Source organism: Talpa occidentalis, unplaced genomic scaffold, assembly GCF_014898055.3.
Source record: "Talpa occidentalis isolate TD23 unplaced genomic scaffold, MPIMG_talOcc4v2.1 talOcc4.4, whole genome shotgun sequence".
NCBI lineage: Eukaryota > Metazoa > Chordata > Mammalia > Eulipotyphla > Talpidae > Talpa > Talpa occidentalis.
Genome location: NW_023604295.1, coordinates 30,877,191 through 30,901,528, shown reverse-complemented (window position 1 = coordinate 30,901,528; position 24,338 = coordinate 30,877,191). Strand labels below are relative to the sequence as shown.

The 24,338-nt window shown below is 41.0% G+C and overlaps 1 protein-coding gene across 2 annotated transcripts; it reads right to left on the bottom strand.

Annotated features, from left to right (window-relative positions):
- Positions 1-37: 37 nt before the first annotated feature.
- On the bottom strand, positions 38-8,424 carry LOC119256773 (5-hydroxytryptamine receptor 3E-like). 2 transcript variants are annotated; one of them, XM_037524537.1, is made up of 9 exons: positions 8,358-8,424; positions 5,989-6,155; positions 5,410-5,454; positions 2,444-2,553; positions 2,104-2,273; positions 1,344-1,504; positions 797-1,001; positions 408-623; positions 38-267 (listed from the first exon to the last, which is right to left on the bottom strand). In XM_037524537.1, exons 1-9 carry the CDS (start codon positions 8,422-8,424, stop codon positions 38-40), a joined length of 1,371 nt encoding a protein of 456 aa, XP_037380434.1. The 2 variants fall into 2 exon arrangements, with proteins under 2 accessions (XP_037380434.1, XP_037380435.1); XM_037524538.1 differs by lacking the exon at positions 5,410-5,454.
- Between the last annotated feature and the right edge of the window lie 15,914 nt (positions 8,425-24,338).

The window sequence follows — 24,338 nt, the reverse complement described above, 5'->3', positions numbered from 1 at the left end:
CCAGGCTGGGATCTACAGGAGCAGATAGATATTCTTCCTAGGTGTTCCAGAAGACGATGACCGTGATGATGGAGGTGGCCATGAACAGCAGGTAGAGGCGGAAGAGCAGGGCGTCCATCATGTGGCTGAACTGCACCCACAGGATGACCAAGTGCCTCTTCTGAGCCTCATCTTCCTGCTGGGCCCTTGTTGACACAGGACGCCCATTTACCTCTGCCTCCCTGGGACCTGGCACCTTCCCCACCAACTCCACAGGCTCCTTCACACCTTCAGAGAGAGAGAGAGAGAGACTCAGCCTTGGGCTGGGAGGCTCACCCACTTGGGGAGGAAGGGGAACAGGAAAGGATGCAGGAACAGAGAAGTGGAGGTACTGGGAGATGAGGGTGGGCTGGACTGATTTCCCTTACCAGGCAGGTGGGCAGGAGTGGGGCCCAGGCTCCTGTTTCCCTGCTGGGGCCTAGTGGGGCAGCACTTCAGTGGGCGGGCGCAGTGGAGGATCAGAGAGTGGAGCCAGCGAGGCATGGGTGGGGGCTGGGTGGTGGCCAGGTGCAGCAGGTAGGTGATGAAGATGGTCTCCAGCAGGCTGACCACCATCAGGGACAGACACAGGGCAAAGTAGACACCTGAAGGGAAGGAGCCCCTGAATGAAGGCCAGAGGTGCCACCACGACTACTCTCTCCTTCTAATCCCACCCTGGCAGGCATAGAACCTCTTTCCCCCAGTATATCTTTCTTCCTTGAGCTACTTCAGTCAGTCCTTCCCACCCTTTTCTTCCCAAAGGTTGGTGGGACCATACTGATGAGGGGGGTGCCATTGGTGGGGAGCAAGTCGTTCATCATGAGCAGGAAGACATTGTAGCCCAGCAGAAGGGTTATCTTGAATGGGGCACGATTCCCACTTTCTGCTGGTAGGTAGAAGCTGAGGGTGTCAATGGCTATCAGAAAACTGCTGGGCACCAGGAGGTTTAGGACATAGAGTCTGGTTCTTCGCCTGATGGCCACCTGGTGGGAGGAGAGAGGGAAATGAGGAAGGGATTAGGAGGCTGCCAGGTATAGCAGTCAATGTTTTTGTCCCTGCCTTTCTCATTGGTCTGATATCACCCTGAGATCCAGAGATGTGCAGGATGCACCTTCATAATTAAGAACAGAACCTGCCAAGGGAGAGGAGACCAGAGCAATTAAATTTTAGTAAGGAGAGTGTGGACAAGCAACCAGGAGGAAGGGTTCTGGACTCTGGCAGAAATGAGACTGAAAAACCTTAAAACTTAGATCTATCCTTTGGGGGAGATTCTAGGCAAGGATAGAAGCAAGGAAGAAGGAAAAAGCAAGGATTTCTGAGCTTACATAGAATATGATCTGATCATATAGGTTGCTGCCCACAGACATCTTCTGGGTGGCCTTGTTGATACCCAAAAGCTCCCACTCTCCATGGGTCTGAACGATGTCCTGGGATGTATCAGTTATTTCCCACACTTCTTTCTCCATGCCCAGCAACATGTTATCCACTGAAAGGAAGACCCCAATCATTTTTCAAGGATATAGTTTCCTATAGACTCACAATACTTTCTCTCTTTTTAAAAAAGATCTGTTTATTTATGCATACAAGAACTGCGGTATAGGCCAGAGGTGTGGGGGTGGGAGGATTCCCCAGAGACAGAGTGGGGAACAGAACAGGCAGACTGACTGAAATACACTGCTGAGGGGAGCAGTGGGCGAGTCAGGAGAGGTCTGCTGCGCCATGTGGGTTGCTTCCTGGCCGTCCGGGGATGAAACTTGTGCTGCAGAGGCTGCAGATAGCTTCACAGTGTGGTGCTTAACCCCTTGAGCCACCAGGGAGGCCCCAGTACTCTCTTTTTCTATTCTTTCATTCAACACTTATTTTTGAGTACCTACCATGTGGTAGAAACTTTGCTAGGAGTTGGGGATAGTAACAACAAGAGAGGCTTGGGTTCTACTTTTATGTAAAATATTTAAACATTCGTAGAGCCTTAATCCTTGCTCTCCCCATACCCCTTGATTACCATTTATTCATAGTTTCTTTATATTTTCTTTTCTATTGTTTGTTCTCATTCACCCTCACTGCTTAGACCTCACTGCAACTTACCTGTGTAGAGGAATGAGCTGAAGGTAAGCGTGCAGTTCTGTTGGTCAAAGGGGAAGTAGAAGATGTCTAAGTTGCAGATACTAGACACTTTCATGGGTTTCTTATACTTGATGCGACCTTCATTATTTATATATGCTGTGAGGCCTTTTGGGGTCTTATCTATGTCAATGCTGTAAGAGAGAGGAGGTGGGAGGTAGGTGCTGTAGTTTTTCTTCTTACCTTTCTGTCATTTTTCAGCCATCTAAGACTAATTATAGTGGCTTCTGAGATAAGCTATAAACTCTACTGATACCAGGAGATGGGGTTCCCCTGTAGCTTTCCCCATGTCCTTAATACACACAACTCTGCGATGAAAATGTCTGGGAGCCACAGCTTCTGGGTTGCCACACTGATCTTCGTGATGCCCTCACACTCCTCTGGGTTCCATCTGATAAATGGGTTATCCCAGACCTAGGGCCCAGGTGGAGAAATGTTGAGAGTTTGGCATGAATTGAGATTTTTTTTCTTGCCCTTTGATTTTTATTAAAAAAAAAAGAAGTTATGAAGTATTTAAAGCACATAGAAAAGTATATAAAATAATACTATATAATAAACATCTCTGTATTTACCATCCATTACTCCTCACTCCCTCCAAGAAATTGGAATGACAGTCGAAACTCCCTGTGCTATGGGTGTATGGGTGGAGGGAATTTTACAGGGACTACACCTGAGAGGAGAAAGCAAACATTGTACAAAAATGAACAAAGGGTGGCACAAGGGATTAAGCAACGCACTATGAAGCAATCCGCAGCCTCTGCAGCACGAGTTCGCTAGTTCGATCCCCGGCCAGCCAGGGAGCAACACTCATGGAGCGGCAGACCTCTCCTGACTTGCCCGCTGCTCCCCTCAGCAGTGTATTTCAGTCAGTCTGCCTGTTCTGTCCCCCACTCTATCTCTGGTGAATCCTCTCACCCCCCACACCTCTGGCCTGTACCCCATCTCTTGTATGCATAAATAAATCTTTAAAAAAATGAACAAAGATGTAATATATATATATATATATGCATATGAAGAAATGAATAGGAAACTTTTTTCTAGAACATTAAAATTGGATATTTAGCAAACAAACAAACAAACTCCCTGTGTCTATTTCTTTTTTCTTTTTTTTTAAAAGATATGTTTATTTATTTAACTATCTTCCAGGGGCCTTTTCACCAGTCTATTTCTTGGAGGCCTTGAATAAGCCTTCGGGTTCTTTGAAATCAAGAGAATTACTGATTTTCCTTTTCTTGGTGGGTAACAGACACAACCCTCTTCTGTCACTGTGATAACCTTTTTTTTTTTTTTTTAAGATTTATTTATTTATACAAGCACTGGGTACAGTCAGAAGTGTGGGAGGGTGAGAGAATTCACCAGAGCCAGAGTGGGGGAACAGAATAGGCAGCCTGACGAAATACACTGCTGAGGGGAGCAGTGGGCGCAGCAGGAGAGGTCTGTTGTGCCATGTGGGACCCTCGCCGGCCGGGGAATGAACTGGCGCTGTAGAGGCTGTGGGCAGCTTCACAGGCCAGCGCTCAACTGCTGCGCCACCAGGGGAGGCCTACTGTGATAACCTTTTTAATCTTCCTTTTCAAGGCTGGTAAACTTCTCTGGAAACTGTATTTTTTTTTTTTTAATTTTCTTACATCATTGCTCATTTTTGTGCAATATTTGATTTCTCCCCTTGGGTAACATTTCCATAATTCTCCCATCACCATAGCACCCATGAACCATGACCACAGTCCCTTGTGCTCTTCCCTCTCCTGTTTTTACCTCTCTCCCTCCCTCTCCCCTGCTGTATGCTTCAAATCTATAGTTTGCCTGCAAGTTTTGCCTTTTTCCTGATCATTTGTTCGGTTTCTCTATATTCCACCTATAAGTAGACCATCTGATATTTGTCTTTTTCCTTCTGACTTATTTTGCTTAGCGTAATCCCTTCTAGCTCCATCCATGTTGCTGCAAAAGGCATGAGTTTATCTTTTCTGATTGCTGAATAGTATTCCATTGTATGTATATACCACATCTTCTTGACCCACTCCTCTTTTTGGGGGGCATTTAGCTTGTCTCCATATCTTAGCTATTGTAAATAGTGTTGCCATTAACATAGGAGTGCACGTTTCCTTTTGAATTAATGTTTTTATGTCCTTTGGGTAAATTCCTAGGAGTGGAAGAAGCTGTTTTCAAGGTTTGCCCAGTTCTGGGCATGCTTGTTTAGTCTCTGGGCACTTTCACTGTCCACAATTGCATTTTGTGGAACCACAGACAGAGAGAGAGCTGTGTATGCATTAACGAAAGGTTTGTATTATATCAGGGCTTCTCAAGTCTTATTGTGCATAAAAAACACCTGGGGATTGTGTTGGACTATGGATTAGCTGGTAGGGAGCTTAACTCACTCTAGTTTGCCTGAGACATTCTTGGTTTTAGTATCAAAGGTGCTATGTCCTGAGAATTTTTCAGTCTTGGGCATGCTGGGATGGCTGGTCATGCTAGGTGAGGCCCAAGATTGAGTGCATGTCTAAACTTCTAGGTGGCAGGATCAGTCAGCGCTGTCCAGCTGGGAACCACACTTTGAGAGCAAGGTTAGATGATCATTACTGTTCTACTTCCTTTTCTTTCCCCTTATCTCTTTTTCTCTCTTTTCCCCTTTCATTTTCTCTTAATTAATTTACTTTCATTTCCCCCTCATTTTTTAATCAATGCACTTAAGACATAAATTTTCCACGGAGTTATACTTTGGCTATATTTCATAGGTTTTGCTATATAGTGTCCTCCTTTTCTAACTCATACATTCTATTTAATTATTTTATTTTCTCTTTAACCCAAGGTATTTGGAAATTTAATTTTAAATTCCCAAGAAATAAGGCTTGAAGAAGGGGAGGGGGGACTAGCCTATTGTAGTTTCTATTTTCTTATATTATATTATAGACTGGGGTCTAGAAAAATTTTGCTTTCTTGGTTTTGTTGAGATCTGTATAATGGCCAAAAGTACGAGTTTAGGGAATATTCCATCTGTGTCAGATAGATTTTTCGGGTTCATTTGTACAAAGTTTAATGTGTTTATTAAAGCAAGTATCTTAATTGCACGATTAAAAATCACTGTGTGTTTATTCCTTTTCTACTTGATTTTTGAAACAGCATATTAAAATCTTTGCCCATATTAAAATCATTATGGATTTTTTAATTTCTTCCACATATGTTTCACAATTATGCTAAAGGTCATATTTATTATGTCTTTGTTAAAAATCCTGACTATAAATGAAAGGAGAGAAGAAACAGTGTTGGCCATACCATTTCCAGCCACAAGAATGATGACAAGAGTTGTAGCTGTTCATCCTGCCAAAAGAGTTTCCTGTTTAGAGCATGTTTCTGCTAAGAAGTCTGTCCCCAAATACCCATTTTGTTCTCCAACCCCCAAGGTATTTAAAAAGGGTGCTGTGCTCAAGACTAATATTATAGACCAACAACAAGATCTGGATTAAAGTATATGAATTAGGACCTGGGCGGGAGGCTTCACAGCAGGACTGGATTCCAGTAGTGCTTCTCAACCCTGGCTGTGTTTTATATGTCCTTAAGGAGCTTAAAAATACAGGTTCCCTATGTTCCCTCCAATCAAAACTTCTGGGAGTAGAGCCTGGATAATAGTACGCAGTTAGAGTAGAGAATCACTAAGTGAAAAGAAATTCTCTCCCATGTACTGTTATACCTCATCCTGCTAAACTAGATAGTTTCTTTGTGATCCTCTTGGGATATTGCCATACAGCAAGAATCGAGGAATTTCAGTGTGGTTAAAGGCTTTAGGGATTGCCTTCTCAAGGGCCTGGAAAAAAATGAAGGCTACTAAGGAGGACCAGAGGGGTCAGCACTCACCACATCTAGGATGGCAGACATGGTGAAGGAGATGTTCACTTGGGTGGGTATGCTGAAGTTGGTGACTGGACGGAAGGCTTTCCTGTCAAACACTGAATCCAGAAGAGCGGGATATAGTCCATGTTGGCCAAACCTTGGGCAATTGGTGGTGAAAGTACTGACCCTTCCTGTGGTGGACATGGGATGTATGAGATAAGGGCGAGAACTTTCATCATTCCTACATGAGAGGAACCACAGTTTAGAAGCTTGGGGGTAGCATGTGGTAATAACTATAGCTACTATTTATTGAATATTGACTATGTGCTTGCTATAGTGTAAGCCCTTTAAATAGACAACCTCATTTAATTCTCCCTAGCCTCTATCAGAAACTATTTTTTAAAATAATTTTATTTATTTTTTATGTTTTTAACATCATTCTTCATTTTTTTTACAATGTAGGCTTTCTCATCTCAGTTATAGTTCCCATAAAATTCCCACCACCAATTCACCCGTGTACCATCACCACAGTCCCCTGTGCTCTTCCCTCCCCTGTTTTGATTCTACTCCCTTCTCCTCTGCTGCAGAATGTCTCTGGTTTATAGTTACCTGTTGATTTTGATTTTCACTTTATTATAATAACTTTTTCCCCCCGATCCCTTATTTGGATCCTCTACATTCCTCCTATAAGTGACACCATCCGGTATTTTTCTTTTTCAAAAAATTTTTTAAGTTTCAATAATATATGAATTAACTGAGATACAATAGAAGAAATAAATTCCCAAGGTCAAATAGATGATAAAAGATGGAAACTGCATTTGATCTGAACCCAGGTTTTGTCTGGTGTTGCTATAGCACACACCTCAGTGATGAGAAGGAGAATGGGGGAGGAGGGTACTGAGGGGTCCAGATGCTCGGTGCTTCCCTCTAAGGGGGGGTCGAGGGGTGGGGGAGAATGGGTTGGGCTAGGAGGCAAATGATGGATGCAAATGATGTAAGCTGAATTCAGGCTCCAGCATCCTTGCTGAGGTTTCTGTCTCCATGCAAAGCATGCCCAAATCTATATGCAAACTGAATCCTGGGACAGTGATAGCCATTAGATCAGATTACAGTCCTGGGGCCCCAAGGAGAACACTTTTATTTAACTGCTCCAACCTTCCTTCTCCCTATTTTACTGATCAACCATATATCAACTTTCTTTTGAGGTGTTGCCATCCCCCTCTTCTGACTAATATAGACTCCAATTCTCTTCTGGCAGAAATTTGTTAGAGGAATAACATCTATAATGAGAGAGATGGTTGATGACCTTGAGTCAAGGACATCGAACCTTATCCATTTGCACAGTCACAGTGTTCTCCAGGCAAATCCTTAAGAGGCGGAGGGCAAAACAGGGGAGAGAACACAAGGGAGTATGGTGATAGTTCATGGGTGATATGGTGGTGGGAGATCTGTGGGGACTACAACAATATAAATTTTTTTATTAATTAATAAAAAATATTCTTGAATTATTCTATGACCAAGGAATATTTATTTGCCAATTACTGTCTGTGAGTGACCCAAGCAGTATTTATAATGTTTTTTTTAATAGAGGACAAGCAGTATTTATAATGTTTAACTGACTATATCAGGTATACAATGCCTCTTCCCTCTAATGGCCTCTACAGTCACTTCTGGTTCAGTCCTCTCCTGTGCCCTCTTATCCAGAAGGGGTGTGGCAACCTTAAGAAAAAGTCAAAACTATCAAGCTGACTATTTATTGGCATCTATCAAATGCCAGGCACTGTGCTATTTACTTTCTTTCATAGACTCCTCACAGTCCTAAAAGATAGGTTCCTCATTCACAGATGAGGAAACTAAGGCTCAAAGAAGTCAAACAATTCACCCAAGGTTATACAACTAGCAAGGTGAAGGGCCAAGATTCAAATCCAGGTCTGTCTGTCTCCAAATCCCATGCTCTTTCCACTAGACCACATTAACTTCCTGGAAAAGAAGCATGTTCTATTTTCATTCTTATCTAAACTAGTGCATTTGGATCTAACAGGTGGAAGAAGTTATGACTAAAAGAGAGTACTTTGCTATCTGAGGGTAGAATTTCATAACTGAAAAGAGAAAGGATTACTCTTGTGTATAGGAAGATGCATGGGTATAGAGGCTAAATGGGACAGAAGACAATTGGGATAGTTCATGGGAGGAAAAACAGAAGTATTCTTGTATAGGGCATCACTGGAAGGGGATTTTCTGTCTGTCAGAGAATAAAAGTCTATTAGGCATTATGGTAACATAGTTATGATATAACAATGCCCATCTTAGATAATCTTCAGGAGTTGGAAATTTGGAAGAAGTTCCCAGGTGTTCTACAAGAGAAGGTCCTTGATCTATTTTGCCTTTCTTACCTTGAAACAGAAGACCAAGAACAAGGTAGAAGAAGACTTTCTCCCTGTGGAACCAGCTTCCTTCCATCTTCTTTGCTTAAATTCTGCTTTGAACATGTACCAGGACTCATGAATCTCCAGGTTAAAGGAACACTGGCCACACCTAGACTCTAACTTTGAATATTGATGGCCACTGACATTTGTAACCTTCCTGGAAGGAGTGTCTTGGTTGTCTTGTTCTTGCCCATGCCTGAGGTTAGTTTGCTTTTAAAATTTTTCTCTGTTTTAGATATTTTACTACAATGTGTCTGTTCGTAGGTTAGTAAATATATTTTTTTAAAGATTTATTTATTTATGCATACAAGAACTGGGGCATAGGCCCGAGATGTCGGGGGTGAGAGGATTCACCAGAGACAGAGTGGGGAACAGAACAGGCAGAATAACTGAAATGCACTGCTGAGGGGAGCAGTGGGTGAGTCAGGAGACTGCTGTGCCATGTGGGTAGCTCCCTGACTGGGGATTGAACTCGTGCTGCAGTGGCTGCATATAGCTTCATAGGTTGTACCATAGTGCTTAATCCCCTACGCCACCAGGGAGGCTGCAGATTACGTCATAGAGCTGTGCTTAACCCCTTGCGCCACCAGGGAGGGCCTTAAATTATTTTTTTAAAGAAGAAAGAAAAAAGAAGGAAGAAAAAACAAAAGTCAAGTCTATGGAAGCTGCCCTTGTCCTCTTTCTTTTTAAATTCAGGATATCAGCCTCCAGGAGAGGGCAGCAGCTCTCCTGGTTATGGTTAGAGAATTTGGCCACAATTTCAGTTATATATTTTTTAATGTTAATAGGGTCACATTTTTACTCTTTAACTTGAACACCTCCTGATTTATAGATAAATGATATAAATCCTCTGTTTCAAGTAGGGATTCATATCATTTATTTATGTAGTTTAATTGACAGATACTCAAGACTTTCTGGATCTATTTACTGAATAGCCTTGTTAGGTTCTTGATATAGTCTAACAATTAGCTTGGTAGATTCATGATATATAAAGTCAGGATTATTATGTTATGCCTCAGGACTTTTTTCTTTGTGAGGATTATGTTCACTCATTAAAAAGAACAAACACACACATTTATTTCTCACATTCCGGCAAAGTGGGAGATCAAAATCAAGGCACCAGCAGATTTGGTGTCTGGTATCTGCTTTTTGTATCAGAGATGGCAGTCTTTTCACCGTGTCTTCCCGCGGTGGAAAGGGTGAGTGGTGTCATTGGGGATCCCATTCATGAAGGATCCACTTTCATGACCTAATCATTTCTTAAAGGCCCCACCTCCAAACACCATATCATAGGAAATTATGTTTCAACATATAAACTTGGGGGGGGACATAAATATTCAGTCTAAAGCAGTCATTGTCTGCGAACCTCTAATTAATATGTCTATTACTTCCAGTACATTCTATATTCTAATTAGATTTTGATTAATTTATGTCTTTCCCATTAGAATGAAACACCGAGAAGGTAGTGTTACAGGGCAGGGAGAGGGGCACTCCAGACCCCGCAAATCTGCCTGCTCTAAATGGGTTGGGCCATCGGCTGTATCAACACAAAACATATGAGACTTTAATGGGAAGGATCTTTAATAAAATTAGGAAAAAATACAGGAAAGGCAAAGAATATAGTTTCTAAATCAAGTACCCAAAGTTACCCGTCCCCTCGTGGGTAAAAGTCCACCCAAGCAGAATTGGCCCAGAATAAGGCCCCAAAGCCTGTCACAAGTCTAAAGCATCTTCCTGTGGGGACCCACAGAAAAGGATCAGAAACAACCAGATAAGTCTGGAAGGAAAAGAGCAAAATCAAAATCAAGACAAAAACCACCATTGTCACCTCCCCATGGGTCTCTCACCCACATCTGTTTCAACCAGTCCACGAGGCAACCAAAAGGCAAGTGTAGTTTCTTCATGTGTCTCTCGGCTCCATGTGCCTTCTCCAGGTCTCCTTCTAGCTCTCATCCTGCTTCCTTCCTTCGCCTGTCTGCTCTGCAGCTTCTTCTCCCCCTGCTCAGCTCCACCCTCCTTTTGGGTGGGGCAAAAAACCTGGAACCTCCCCCCTTTCCTGAGGACCACCCTGTTACAGTAGGAGGCATATATATTTTGTTCCTATTGTATTCCTATCATCTAGCCTCATTAGTGTGGACAGAGTAGGTGAGGTGTTCGTTAAATTTTTTTTGGAAGAAGGAAGTATTTTTTAAAAGACTTATTCATTTATGTATACAAGAGCTGGAGTTCAGGCCAGAGGTGTTGGGGTGAGAGGATTCACCAGAGACAGAGCGGGGAAGAGAACAGGAGGATTGACTGAAATACACTGCTGAGGAGAGCAGCGGGCGAGGCAGAAGAGGTCTGCTGCGCCATGTGGGTTAGCTCCCTGGCCAGCCGGGGATTGAACTCCTGCCATAGATAGCATCATAGTGCTGAGACTTAACCCCTAGTGCAACCAGGGAGGCCCCCAGAAGGAATGATTTAACCTTTACTGAGCCCCTGTTATATGCCAGATAGTATGGCAAGTGGCTTTTCAAAACAACCAAGTGTGATAGGAATTATAACTCCATTTCCAGATGAAGTAAATGAAGCTTTAAGAAGGTAAACAATTTCACCAAGGTCCCAGAGGCAGACAGAGGTGGAACTGAAATCAGACTTATAACCTCTGCTTCCATACTAATGCTCACTTTGCTCTGCCACATTCATGTTGTCAGGGTGGGCTATTCCCTGGTCTCCTCAGATTTCATGATAAGATGGAAATAGAAAGCAATGATTAATGCCATTTCAGTGGCAAATTCCTAAAACCTCATTGCTTTATTTATTTATTTTTAAAAGATTTATTTATTTATGCAAGAACCGGGGCGCAGGCCAGATGTGCGGGAGGGTGAGAAGATTCACCAGAGACAGAGCGGGGAACAGTACAGGCAGACTGATGAAATATACTGTTGAGGGGAGCAGCAGGCGAGACAGGAGAGATCAGCTGTGCCATGTGGGATTCTCGCCGGCTGGCCGGGATCAAACCTGCGCTGCAGAGGCTGCGGACAGCTTCACAGTGTGGCGTTCAACCGCCTGCGCCACCAAAGAGGCCCAACCCTCATTGCTTTAAATAAAAGCATTAAATAATAATTAAATTCTAGGTATAATTATAGGTAGTTGAGTGAGTTGGTTGTTTAGAAGGATAAATTTAGGACTATCCCTGATAAGTCATACCATGTAGATATTTTCCTATTCAGCTAACACCAGTTGCCCACAAGGATGAGTTGTTTAAATAATACAATTTTGATATTAAGGTCTCTAGTAAAGAAACAGAAACAATAACAAAAATTCCAGCTAAGATAACAGATAAATTATAAAGTGCAAGGAAAAGGAAGATGCTAGAAAGGCTGAAAAAAATAGAGGAAAGTAGAGAGGGGAATATTTATAAAAGGAGAAGAAACAGAGTTGAATTGAAAGATGGAGCAGATGGTAGGTTCCTCCATTTTTATGAGTTAGACATAATGTAGCCTATCTTTGAAAAGAGAGTTAATCATTATGTTTGTAATTTTTTTGTATAAGGCATTTTTTATTGACTTTGTTATCTTGTTTGGCCTGCCACAGAAACAACCAAATTTCCTTATCATTGCTGAATTCTTGTAATCTTAGCAGATCTTTCTGATCAAGTAAGCTAATAAGCTAACAACCATTTAAATCTTCCATCATATATGATAAATTTTTATTTGATACATTCCTGAAAGCTTGACAGTCAACTGCAGGCCAGAATATTTCATCTTCAGTGAAAGAATGTTTCAGACTCCTGTTGAAAAGAACAAGCCAGATACTTTGAGGTATAGGCTTCTGATGGTACTGCTTAAAAAAACTTAGAGACCACACTAGTAGACTGAATTAGAATTTCTAGAACTCTAGTAGAAAAGCAGTCAGTTCTTAAGATTGGTAACCAAGATCCAGTGGAACAAGAATTAATGACATAAGACTGGATGAACTGATAAAGATGATTACAGTTTTGTTTGGAATATTCTTTTTAAAAGATTTATTTACTTATGCATACAAGATCTGGGGTACAGGCCAGAAGTACGTGTGTGTGTGTGTGTGTGTGTGTGTGAGAGAGAGAGAGAGAGAGAGAGAGAGAGAATTAACCAGAGACAGAGTGGGGAGAAGAACAGGCAGACTGACTGAAATACACTGCTGAAGGGAGCAGCAGGCGAGACAGGAGAGGTCTACTGCGTCATGTGGGTAGCTCCCTGGCTGGCCTGGGATTGAACTCATGCTGCAGAAGCTGTGGATAGCTTCACAGTGCTGTGCTGAACCCCTTGCGCCATCAGGGTGGCCCTGGAATATTCTTGAGAGTTTTTGTAATGCTTTATTTTCTGGGTAGTCAAAGAAACTATTTTTCTTTCCTCTTAAGCTGTCTATAACTCATAACAATTAACGAACTATAACTCTGTGTTTATCCCTAGACTCTGCTTTTGTAAACTGAAATGAAACATTTGTAAATGATATCTTATTTTTTTGCTTGAACCCTCCAGAACATGGAAACTCCTAATGGATATTCTTATCTATGACAGTATAAGTATTATATTTTCATTAAAATAAAGTTATTGCCATAGATCAGTATGGCCCTAGGCTCCTTTTTCCTGGGACATAATCAGAAACATTGGTTTTCAACTAAGGCCTTGGCTAGAACGTTATATTTGAGAATGATGCTTATTTAATAAGAGATGGTCAAACTCTTTTAAGGAAATACTATTTTATTTAGTCAGTGTTTATGAACCCTTTCAGGAAAACTAACTGGTATCTGACTTGCAGTGTTTCTAGTGGATAAGGTCACTTTCTGCCATGTTTAGAATCTTAGGATATTTTGGGGATCTTAGGAAGAGTGGAATCCAGCCAAATTTATGAATATCAGGGTTGCAATATGATGGTCAGTTCTTGCTGTGGTTACTTAGACTCAAGAGGCTCTTAAAAGTCCAATTTGAGTAGCTCTGGTCCCAAGACGGCCTGCCTAGGTCTATGCAGGCATTTCTTTTCACAAACCTTTTCCTTTCAAAAGCAGCAGTGACTCTCTGCCTTCCTTTCTTCTTTTCCTAATAAACCTGTCATTTTAAAATGTTAAAAAAAAAAAATCCAATTTGAGATTTTGGAGACCTTTCAGTAAAGCAAACTTCAGAGAACCTAAATGGGAAAATTACTATTTTTCTTGCACCAGTGTAAATAGTAAAGCCAAATGTTATGAGATCAGCCTTGCCCTATGATCAAATAATCTTCCTTTGAGATTTTTTTTTTTAACCAAAAGGAAGGGGATGATAGAAAGAAATCATACTTCCATAAGAAACTATACGTTGCAGCACTCTCTGACCGGCAGAGAGGAGGAAACAACAAACCAAAACGGCCAACAAGAAAAACGGACACAGCAAGCGGGACTGTGAGTGGAAAGGAACTATTGCAGCCACCACACCCCGTGAACGGGAGCTGAGGCGAACCCTGCAGGATCCGCCGCAGAGGTGAGCTCCAGGCGCCATTAAAGAGAGCCCCGCCCAGGAGGAGGCCAGCACCAGCACACAGCCCCGGCCGCCCGGCTGCTTGAAACTGACAGATGACTCCTGGAAGAACCAGAGGGGAACAGAGAAGCCCACCCAAGATGCCGGCCAGTCCCAACAACACAGTGTCCCAACGCATACGGCAAATTAGAAAACAGACAGTAGGGAGGAGAAGAACCACACACAACCTAGCAACTCTCCAGAGAAAAAGCACACCACAAAAAGAAAGCCAGCCCCCAGATTGCAAAGACAATAACTTGGAAGAATTTCTGAGCCTTCCAGAAAGAGAATTTAAAATTGCCGTGATTAAAAAACTGACAGAAGTCATAAAGGAAAACAATGATAAGGGAAAAATAATCAACGATCAGAAGAATGCAATTGAGTCCCTAGAGAGGGAAAACAATGGTCAGAAGAAAGAAATTGAGTCCCTAAAGAGGGAAGTAAAAGAAATGCAGGAGATCAAAGAATTAATGGAAGAACTAAAGAATTCTGGGAAAAGCAATGAAAGCAGAATAGATGAAATGGAAGAACGAATAAGTAATCTTGAAGACACAGAAATAAAAAGAACCAAAACAGAAAAGGAAAGAGAAGTACGAAGGAAAAAGAACGAAGAAAGACTTCGGGAACTATCTGACTCCATGAGGAAAGGAAATATAAGAGTTATAGGAATACCAGAAGGAGAGGAGAGAGATGTAGGAACAGAGAAAATATTCAAAGAGATAATTGAAGAGAACTTCCCAAATGTGAAGAAGGAGCTGAAAATTGATATACAAGAAGCAAGAAGAACACCAAACTTCCACGACGAAAGGAAAAATACAGCAAGACACATAATAGTAAAGCTCCCAAGAATCCAGGACAAGGAAAAAATAATGAAGCTGGCAAGAGGGAAGAAACAGATAACATTCAAAGGAAAACCAATCAGGCTGACATCAGACTTCTCCGAAGAAACACTACGGGCAAGGAGAGAGTGGAGGGACATAGTCAACAGACTCCAAGAAAACAGATGCCAACCAAGAATACTCTATCCCGCAAAGCTCTCCTTCCTCTTTGAAGAAAGAATATGGACCTTCCCAGACAAACAGAAACTCCGGAATTTCATTGCAACTAAACCCCCACTCCAAAAAATACTACAAGGAGTCCTAAAGCCAGAACCTCAGAGGGACGAATAACAATGAAAGAAGGCCAAAAAAAAAAAAAAAAGTTATTAAAAGAATAAATAAATAAAATCAAAGGAAAGACAAACACAATGGCAAATACAGATGTTAACATATCAATATTAACTCTAAATGTAAATGGACTAAACTCTTCAATAAAAAGACACAGAGTGGCAGCCTGGATTAAGAAACAAAACCCAACCTTTTGCTGTCTCCAGGAAACACATTTAGCTACAAAAGATAAAAATAGGCTCAAAGTTAAAGGATGGAAAACAATCCTACAAGCAAATGGACCAAAAAAGAAAGCAGGAACAGCTATACTTATATCAGATAAAACAGATTTCAAACTCAAAAAGATAAAAAGAGACCCCAATGGTCACTACATTATGATCAAGGGGACAATACTTCAAGAAGAAATAACACTCATTAACATATACTCACCAAACGAAGGAGCACCAAAATATATCAGACAACTGTTGTCCTCTCTGAAAACAGACATCAGAGAAAACACATACGTAGTGGGAGACTTCAACACACCACTATCAACAATGGATAGATCAACAAGACAAAAAATAAGTAAAGAAACCAAAGCTCTAAATAAGGACCTAGAGCAATTAGGCTTAACAGACATCTATAGAACACTAAACCCCCAAAAAACGGAGTACACATTTTTCTCAAGCGCACACGGATCATTCTCCAGGATCGATCACATACTGGGGCACAAGACAAACATCAACAGATACACCAAGATTGAAATCATATCAACCATCTTTTCTGACCATGAAGGCATCAAACTAGAAATAAACCATAAAAAGAAGGCAAGGAACTTTCCTACCTCATGGAGATTAAAAACCACACTACTGGAAGACCATTGGACTAATGAGGAGATCAAAGAAGAAATTAAAAAATTTTTTGAATTGAACGACAAGGAGGACACTAATATCCTAAATGTATGGGATGCAGCAAAAGCAGTAATAAGAGGAAAATATATAGCAATAGAAGCTCACATCAAGAAACAAGAAAGAACGCAAAGAAACAACCTCATCTCGAAGCTCAAAGATCTAGAAAAAGAACAACAAAAAAACCCCAAAACCAGTAGAAGAAAAGAAATAATAAAAACCAAAGCAGAAATAAATGAAATTGAAACTAAAAAAACAATCCAAAAGATCAATGAAACCAAGAGCTGGTTTTTTGAAAAAATCAATAAAATAGACAAACCCCTAGCCAGGCTCACAAAGGAAAAAAGGGAGAAAGCACAAATAAACAGGATCATCAATGAAAGAGGAGAAATCACAACGGACACAGCAGAAATCAAAAGAATAATCAGTAACTACTATGAACAGTTATATGGAAACAAGTTTAACAATCTAGAGGAGATGGACAAATTCCTACAACTCTACAATCACCCAAAGCTAGATAAAGAAGAAATAGAACACCTAAACAGACCAATTACAATTAGCAAAATTGAAATGGTAATAAAAAACCTCCCCAAAAACAAAAGCCCAGGACCTGATGGATTTACAAATGAATTCTACCAAACATTCAGAGACGAATTAGTGCCTATCCTTCACAAACTCTTCCAAAAAATTGAGAAGGAAGGGACAATACCAAACACGTTTTATGAAGCCAACATTACACTAATACCAAAACCGAACAAGGACAACACAAAAAAGGAAAACTACAGGCCAATCTCCCTAATGAACACTGATGCAAAAATCCTCAATAAAATTTTAGCTATCAGAATCCAACAATGTATCCATAAGATAATTCACCACGACCAAGTTGGATTCATTCCAGGGGCACAAGGATGGTTTAACATCCGAAAATCAATCAACGTTATCCAACACATCAACAAAAAGAAATATAAAAACCATATGATAATATCAATAGATGCTGAGAAAGCTTTCGACAAAGTGCAACACCCATTCATGATAAAAGCCCTTGAAATTCTTGGGATACAAGGAACATACCTCAACATCATAAAGGCCATCTATGACAAGCCAACAGCCAGTATCATTCTCAATGGTGAAAAGCTGAAAGCAATTCCATTAAGATCTGGAACAAGACAAGGATGTCCACTCTCACCATTGCTTTTCAATATAATACTGGAAGTCCTAGCCAGGGCAATAAGACAAGAGAAAGACATCCAAGGAATCCAAATAGGAAAAGAAGAAGTCAAACTATCACTATTTGCAGACGATATGATATTATACATAGAGAACCCCAAAAACTCCACAGAAAAGCTAATTCAACTCATCAATCAGTTCAGTAAAGTGGCAGGATACAAAATCAACACGCAAAAGTCAGTAGCCTTCCTATACACAAACAATAAATCTGAAGAAGAAGAAATCAAAAAGACCATCCCTTTTGTTATTGAAACAAAAAAAATCAAATATTTGGGAATAAATCTAACAAAAGAGGTAAAGGACCTATACAAAGAAAACTATAAAACACTGTTAAAAGAAATAGAAGAAGACACAAAGAAATGGAGAGACATCCCCTGCTCATGGACTGGAAGAATAAACATTATTAAAATGGCCATCCTACCAAAAGCAATATACAGATTCAATGCTATTCCAATCAAAATTTCAATGTCATTCTTCAAAGAAATAGAACAATTATTGATGAAATTCATATGGAATCACCAAAAACCCCGAATAGCCAAAGCTCTCCTGAAAAAAAAAGAAGGGAATGGAGGCATCAGACTCCCAGACTTCAAACTATACTACAAAGCCATAATCATCAAAACTGCATGGTATTGGAACAAGAACAGACATACAGACCAATGGAATCGAATAGAAAATCCAGAAATAAACCCACAGATTTATGGTCAACTAATCTTTGACAAAGGAGCAAAGAATATGCATTGGAGCAAAGAAAGTTTGTTCAATAAATGGTGCTGGGAAAACTGGGTTGCTACATGCAAAAGAATGAAGCTTGACCACCACCTCACACCATACACAAAAATCAACTCAAAATGGATTAAAGAACTAGACATAAGACCTGAAACCATAAAATATATAGAAGGAAATATAGGCGAAACACTACGTGATTTGCACATCAAAGACATCTTTACAGACACATCACCCAAAGCAGTGATAGTGAAGGCAAAGATAAACAGCTGGGACTACATCAAATTAAAGAGCTTTTGCACAGCAAAAGAGACAATAACAAAAACAAAGAGAAACCCCACCAACTGGGAGAACATTTTTGCACCCAACACTAATGATAAAGGACTGATCACAAAAATCTGCAAAGAGCTGATGAGACTCAACAACAACAAAGAAAATAATCCAGTCAAAAAATGGGCAGAAGAGCTTAAAAGAAACTTCTCTGAAGAGGAAATGCAAATGGCCAACAGGCATATGAAAAAATGTTCAACATCACTTGTCATCAGGGAAATGCAAATCAAAACTACCATGAGATACCATCTCACACCAGTGAGAATGGCACATATTAAAAAAACTAGCAACAACAAATGTTGGTGAGGGTGTGGAGAAAAAGGAACTCTTCTGCACTGTTGGTGGGAGTGCAAACTGGTCCAACCACTGTGGAAAACTGTATGGAGATTTCTGGACCTACTAAACATAGAGCTTCCATATGATCCAGCAATTCCACTCCTAGGTATTTACCCAAAGGACACAGAAACATCAATTCCAAAGAACACCTGCACCCCTATGTTTATAGCAGCACTGTTTACAATTGCTAAGCTTTGGAAACAACCCAAATGCCCAAAAATAGATGACTGGATCAAGAAGATGTGGTACATATATACCATGGAATATTACTCAGCATTCAAAAAAGATAAACACATGCAATTTGCAGCAACATGGATGGCGCTGGAAGGGATCATGCTCAGCGAAATAAGCCAAAAAGAAAAAGAAAAATACCGGATGGTCTCACTCATAGCAGGAATCTAGAAAACTTAAATAAGGGACCAGGAAAATGAGTAACTATAAGAAAGTGAAAATCAAAATCAACAAAAAACTATGAACCAGAGACACTTTTAGGGGGCGGGGGTGGGAGGGGAGGGATTGGGGTCAGAATGGGGGGGCTGCAATTGTATGGGGAATATAACAATAAAATTTATTAAAAAAAAAAAAAAAAAAAAAAAAAAACTATACGTTGCTTGTAGTAACTGTTTCCAGCTGTCTGAGTCTAGGCCTGTTAATTATTTTTGAGCTATTTTGAAGTTCTTTTTTTTTTAAGATTTATTTTTATTTATTTATGCATATAAGAACTGGGGTGTAGGCCAGAGGTGCGGGGGGTGAGAGGACTCACCAAAGACAGAGTGGGGAACAGAACAGGCAGCCTGACTGAAATACACTGCTGAGGGGAGCAGCGGGCGAGACAGGAGAGGTCTGCTGCGCCATGTGGTTCATCTCCTTGGCCGGGGATCAAATTCATGCTGCAGTGGCTGGCGATAGCTTGATAGCACTGAGACTTTAATCTCGGCACCACTTAGGGAGGCCCTATTTTGCAGTTCTTTTTAAATTACAGGTAACTAGTGAGTATTGTCAGAGACAAAAACTATTAAGATTTTTTTTTCAGGCTATTGCTACAGGAAGATCATCCAGATCCATAGGTTAGAGTCCCTTAGCTGTGTAGATTTGCCTTGGACATTTTTGCAGAAGTAGACAAGTTATAGATGGAATAATGTTTTACAGTTGGGGATCTAGAAGGCGGAGAGGGCCTCCTGCAGGGCTCACAAGTCCCAGCCCTTTCTTCAGGACTTCCTTGCAGCTTTCCTTATCATTAAGGACCTGTTAATTAAAACTGCTAAAAGGAGGCATTTGTAAACTTAAATTCACACATTCAAATATGGAATCCAGCTAAGATCCTGAGGCTTCTGGGAAAGTCACAAAGCTCCTGCCTGCCAGCAGACAGGGGGGCTATTGGAACTCTCTCAGTTCCCAGGAATTTTTGTTATCAGTGCATCAGCTGCATTAATCTGAAGTGGCTGAGTTGGGACTCATACCTCTCAAATAATACGTCCTATCTTTGTTTCATAATCATCTATTTTGTGTCACATGCATTGATTGATTCCCCCTTCATGGTGTTGTGATGCACATTTGCATCAAAAGTAGTTTTCTTTTGTGGTTCAGGTATCTCTATTTATTGTTAAAGCGGATGCACACACATTCCCCTAAAGTCTGCTTATGTAGATTTTAGACACCACATTGATGTAGACACCACATTTATGTAGACACCACATTGGTGATGTACTTTCAAAGAGTATAAGCTAGTTAAATAGCTTGCAACATGATGTCAAGACAAGTGTAATAAAAATATTTTAGAGAGTATAGAGCATTGTTTTAAAATTCAAAAGACGTGTGAACACATATTCTTGTGTAGTATGTAGTAAGCAAATCTTCACGCAATTCTAGCAGAAAGTTTGCTGCAACTTCTAATTTTGTTCCTTTTCAAATCTGTGTCATCACTAGTTCTTTTTTCTTTTTTCAAAGATTTATTTATTTTATTATTTTTTAAAGATTTATTTATTTATTATTTATACAAGCACTGGGTACAGTCAGAAGTGTGAGAGGGTGAGAGAATTCACCAGAGCCAGAGTGGGGAGCAGAACAGGCAGAAGGACCGAAGTACACTGCTGAGGGGAGCAGCAGGCACTGCAGGAGAGGTCTGCGCGCCATGTGGGACCCTCTCCGGTGGCTGGGGATCGAACCGGCACTGCAGAGGCTGCGGGCAGCTTCGCAGCCCAGTGCTCAACCGCTGCACCACCGGGGAGGCCCACACTAGTTTTTTTTTTAAGTGAGGCAGTATGCAAGGGTGAGTAAAATAGATTCTGTGACCAAAACCACTTGAAAGATACTGTTTTAAACTTTTTGAGTGAATTATAAATGCTTACCCTTACAATCCTTATACACTACACAATAGGAACAAAGTAAATAGTTTCTCACCATACTCATCCTAGCCACCCAGATCTACCTCTATAATTGTAGTGTTTGTCTATCTTGTTTCATCCTAACCTCCCCTTATGAACACAAGAGTATGATAATCCAGTGCACAGCTCATCATTACCTCATCATTCCTCTCCTGGAACGAATGTCTGTTTCTCAAAGATCCTTTCCTGGCACATCCTGTTAATCTCTGTGTTATTCTCTGTCCTATTAGCCTGTTTCTCTTCTTCAGGACAATTATCAGTATCATCTTGTCTAGTTTGTTACTTTAGAACATCAGTCTCCTGTCGTATTCATTGCCATATTCCCAACACTGAGAAAACATGTCCAGTACTTAGGAAAAATTGGAAGATGAATCAGTGAATGCTTCATTCAGAGGCAGAAGCTCTCATTTAAGCATGGTGGCATACTGACTAGTAGGGGTTATCAGCTACCTGAACCCTGAATTTCCATCTTCAGTGGCAGCAAGTGAAACACAGCTGCTGCTGTTTATTATGCTCCCCTCAACCTCCTCTACCCCCATGGGAAAATGTGCCAGAGTCTAGGAAATACTCATCTTAGGTATAATGTCTGAATTCTTGTTTCTTCTTCTTTTTTTTTTTTTTTTTTTTTAAACATTTATTTATTTATTTATACAAGCACTGGGCACAGTCAGAAGCGCGGGAGGGCGAGAGAATTCACCAGAGCCAGAGCGGGGAACAGAACAGGCAGACCGAGGATACACTGCTGAGGGGAGCAGCGGATGCGGCAGGAGAGTTCTGCGGGCCATGTGGGATCCTTGCAGTGGCCGGGGATCGAACCAGCGCTGCAGAGGCTGCGTGGGCAGCTTCGCAGCCCAGTGTTCAACCGCTGCGCCACTGGGGAGGCCCTGAATTCTTATTTCTTATCAAGGATCTCAGAGCTGGTCTGACTGGTGAGGGTTTCATATGGTTAGAGGTGGTGGAAATTAGGTCTGACCTGAAGCTTTGGGTGATATCAGAATCAGGGAATTTGTAGAGTGACGAATGAGTGGGAGCTGAGGACAGTGAGGCCCTGGTGAGTCATCCAGTGCTAGAAGAGGGCCAAGGTGAGACACTGATAAAAGTTAAATACATGGAGCCAGAAATCAGAGAGTTGGAGAGATGCAGAATGTGAGAATAAGCAGAAGGGAAGAGGTGGACAGAGAGTTTTGTGTGGTTATTTATTTTTTCTGATCATTTAGTAACTTTATTGCGATATAATTTGCATATCATAAAATCCACCACACAATTCAATGGACTTTTGTATATTTACAGTTATGCAATCACTACCAGCCTAATTTTAGGACATTTTTATCATCCCCTAAAAAATCCTGAATCCACTAGCAGTCATTCCTAATTCATCAGTCCCTTTCTCCACCAAGTGCTAAGCAACCACTTTCTGTCGCTATAGATTAGCATATTCTAGACATTTCACATAAGTGGGATTATATAATAAGTGGTCTTTTTTTTTAAGATTTATTTTAGTTATGCATACAAGAACTGGGGTACAGGCCAGAGGTGTGGGGGGGTGAGGGGATTCACCAGAGACAGAGTGGGGAAAAGAACAGGCAGATTGACTGAAGTACACTGCCGAGGGGAGCAGCGGGTGAGTCAGGAGAGGTCTGCTGCGCCATGTAGGACCCTTGCCGGCAGGCCGGGATCGAACCTGCACTGCAGAGGCCGTAGACAGCTTCACAGCACTGCGCTCACAGCCTGCGCCACCAGGGGAGGCCCCACCTTTTAGCTATTTCTGAATGCTGCTGCAATGAACATTTGAGTCCAAGTATTTTATGTGGATATATGTTTTCATTTCTCTTGTATTAGTATTAGGAATGAATTGCTAGGATAGATGGTCACCCTACATTCAGCACTTTGAGAAGCTACCAAACTATTTTCCAAAATATCTGTGATCTTTTGCATTCAGTTGTGAAGTTATTTCTTGCAGATGACTTTATGAGTTTGTTCTGAACACTTCACCCCCTGAGTACCGTGAGAATGAGTGCGTGGTGATTCTGTTTGGATCCTACCATTACATACTGCTGCATGAAACTGGGGCCCCATGAGACCCAATATGCGGTGATTTTGTCCAAATGTAACCCCAAAAGTGTATTGTGACTTGTCAGTCCCAGCAAGCCTCATGACCCCCCATCTGTTGCTATCTAAGCCATCTTCAGAGTCCATGACAACCACTGTCTTCTTACTCAAAGTTCAACTTTCAAACATACCAAAGCCAGAACCCATGCCAAAGGTTCTGATTCAATTGGCCTGGGCATTAGGACTATTTGAAAACTCCTCACGTGATTTGAATGTGTAGCCAAGGTTGAGAACTATTACTCTGGCTAGAAGCATCCTTTCTCCCCTGAAATTTATAGCAGGTTCTCTTTAATGAAACTCAATAAGCCTTTAAAAGCATGTTCTACATTTAATTGAAGTTATTTAACATACATATTTTATTTCTCCAGCGGGGTCACAAGCTCTTTGATGACACAGCTTGTGTTTGATTCATCCTCAAGTGCCCAATATGGTTTACCCAGGGATGTTTGTTTATACTATCGTCTGTGCTCTGAAAAGAGAACTAAGAATACTAAGAACTAAGAACTAGGGCTTGTGACTGTAGACAAGTTAGATAACCTTTGAACCTAAGTTGAAAGACTGGACTACAACCATTTCCATCTTGCATTATTGGAGAATAATGCTTGAGAGACTGCCAGGCAGAAATAATCACCAGGTCTTCCCTGGTCACCCTCCTAACTGTGTAGTCACCTGCTCCCTTACCCTATCTCTCCTCTCTGATTTGCTTTTTCTCCTTTGTGATTAGCAGGTACTGTTTCATTTATCTTTATTGTCCGTCTCTATCCTCTACATCCACACCCCATGTGAACTTGTGAATGTAGAGATTTTGGTTATTTCAGCTCACTGCTTTATCCTCAGCACTCAGATTGGTTCTGAACACATAGTACATTTTTTCAAAGAATAAACAAATGTTTATTGTTAATATGTTTATTATTTATTTGTAAATAAACACTGTTAACTTTTTAAAGAAGAGGTTTAATGCCTTTCCTCTACAACAGTAATATGAGTTACTTTTTGGATAAATATTTGCAGTCATTTATTATCAAACCTTCCTTTTTCAGTAAAAATTGTATTTCTAACATGAACATGTACATTCTGAATTCATTATAGTTTGGAAATACAGTCTAGTGACAGAGAGTTGGCAGTCATTCTGTTTAAGCACGGGGGGCTGGAGTAGGGGTCATGGGCATATTTGGGGCTGTGTGCACAGGTTGGAGCAGAGGTCCAAGTCTGGGATGGAAAACCTGAATGCCAAGGTGCGGCTGAACTATCTGAATCCCACATCCCACTC

What these genes read in the sequence shown, in the direction of transcription:
- LOC119256773 (XM_037524537.1), bottom strand. Translation starts at nt 8,424, where the DNA reads ATGGAAGGAAGCTGGTTCCACAGGGAGAAAGTCTTCTTCTACCTTGTT. An exon ending in TCTTGGTCTTCTGTTTCAAG is followed by an intron (nt 6,156 to 8,357) that starts GTAAGAAAGGCA and finishes TGTCCACCACAG; the next exon opens with GAAGGGTCAGTACTTTCACC. An exon ending in GACATTTTCATCGCAGAGTT is followed by an intron (nt 2,274 to 2,443) that starts GTGTGTATTAAG and finishes TCTCTCTTACAG; the next exon opens with CATTGACATAGATAAGACCC.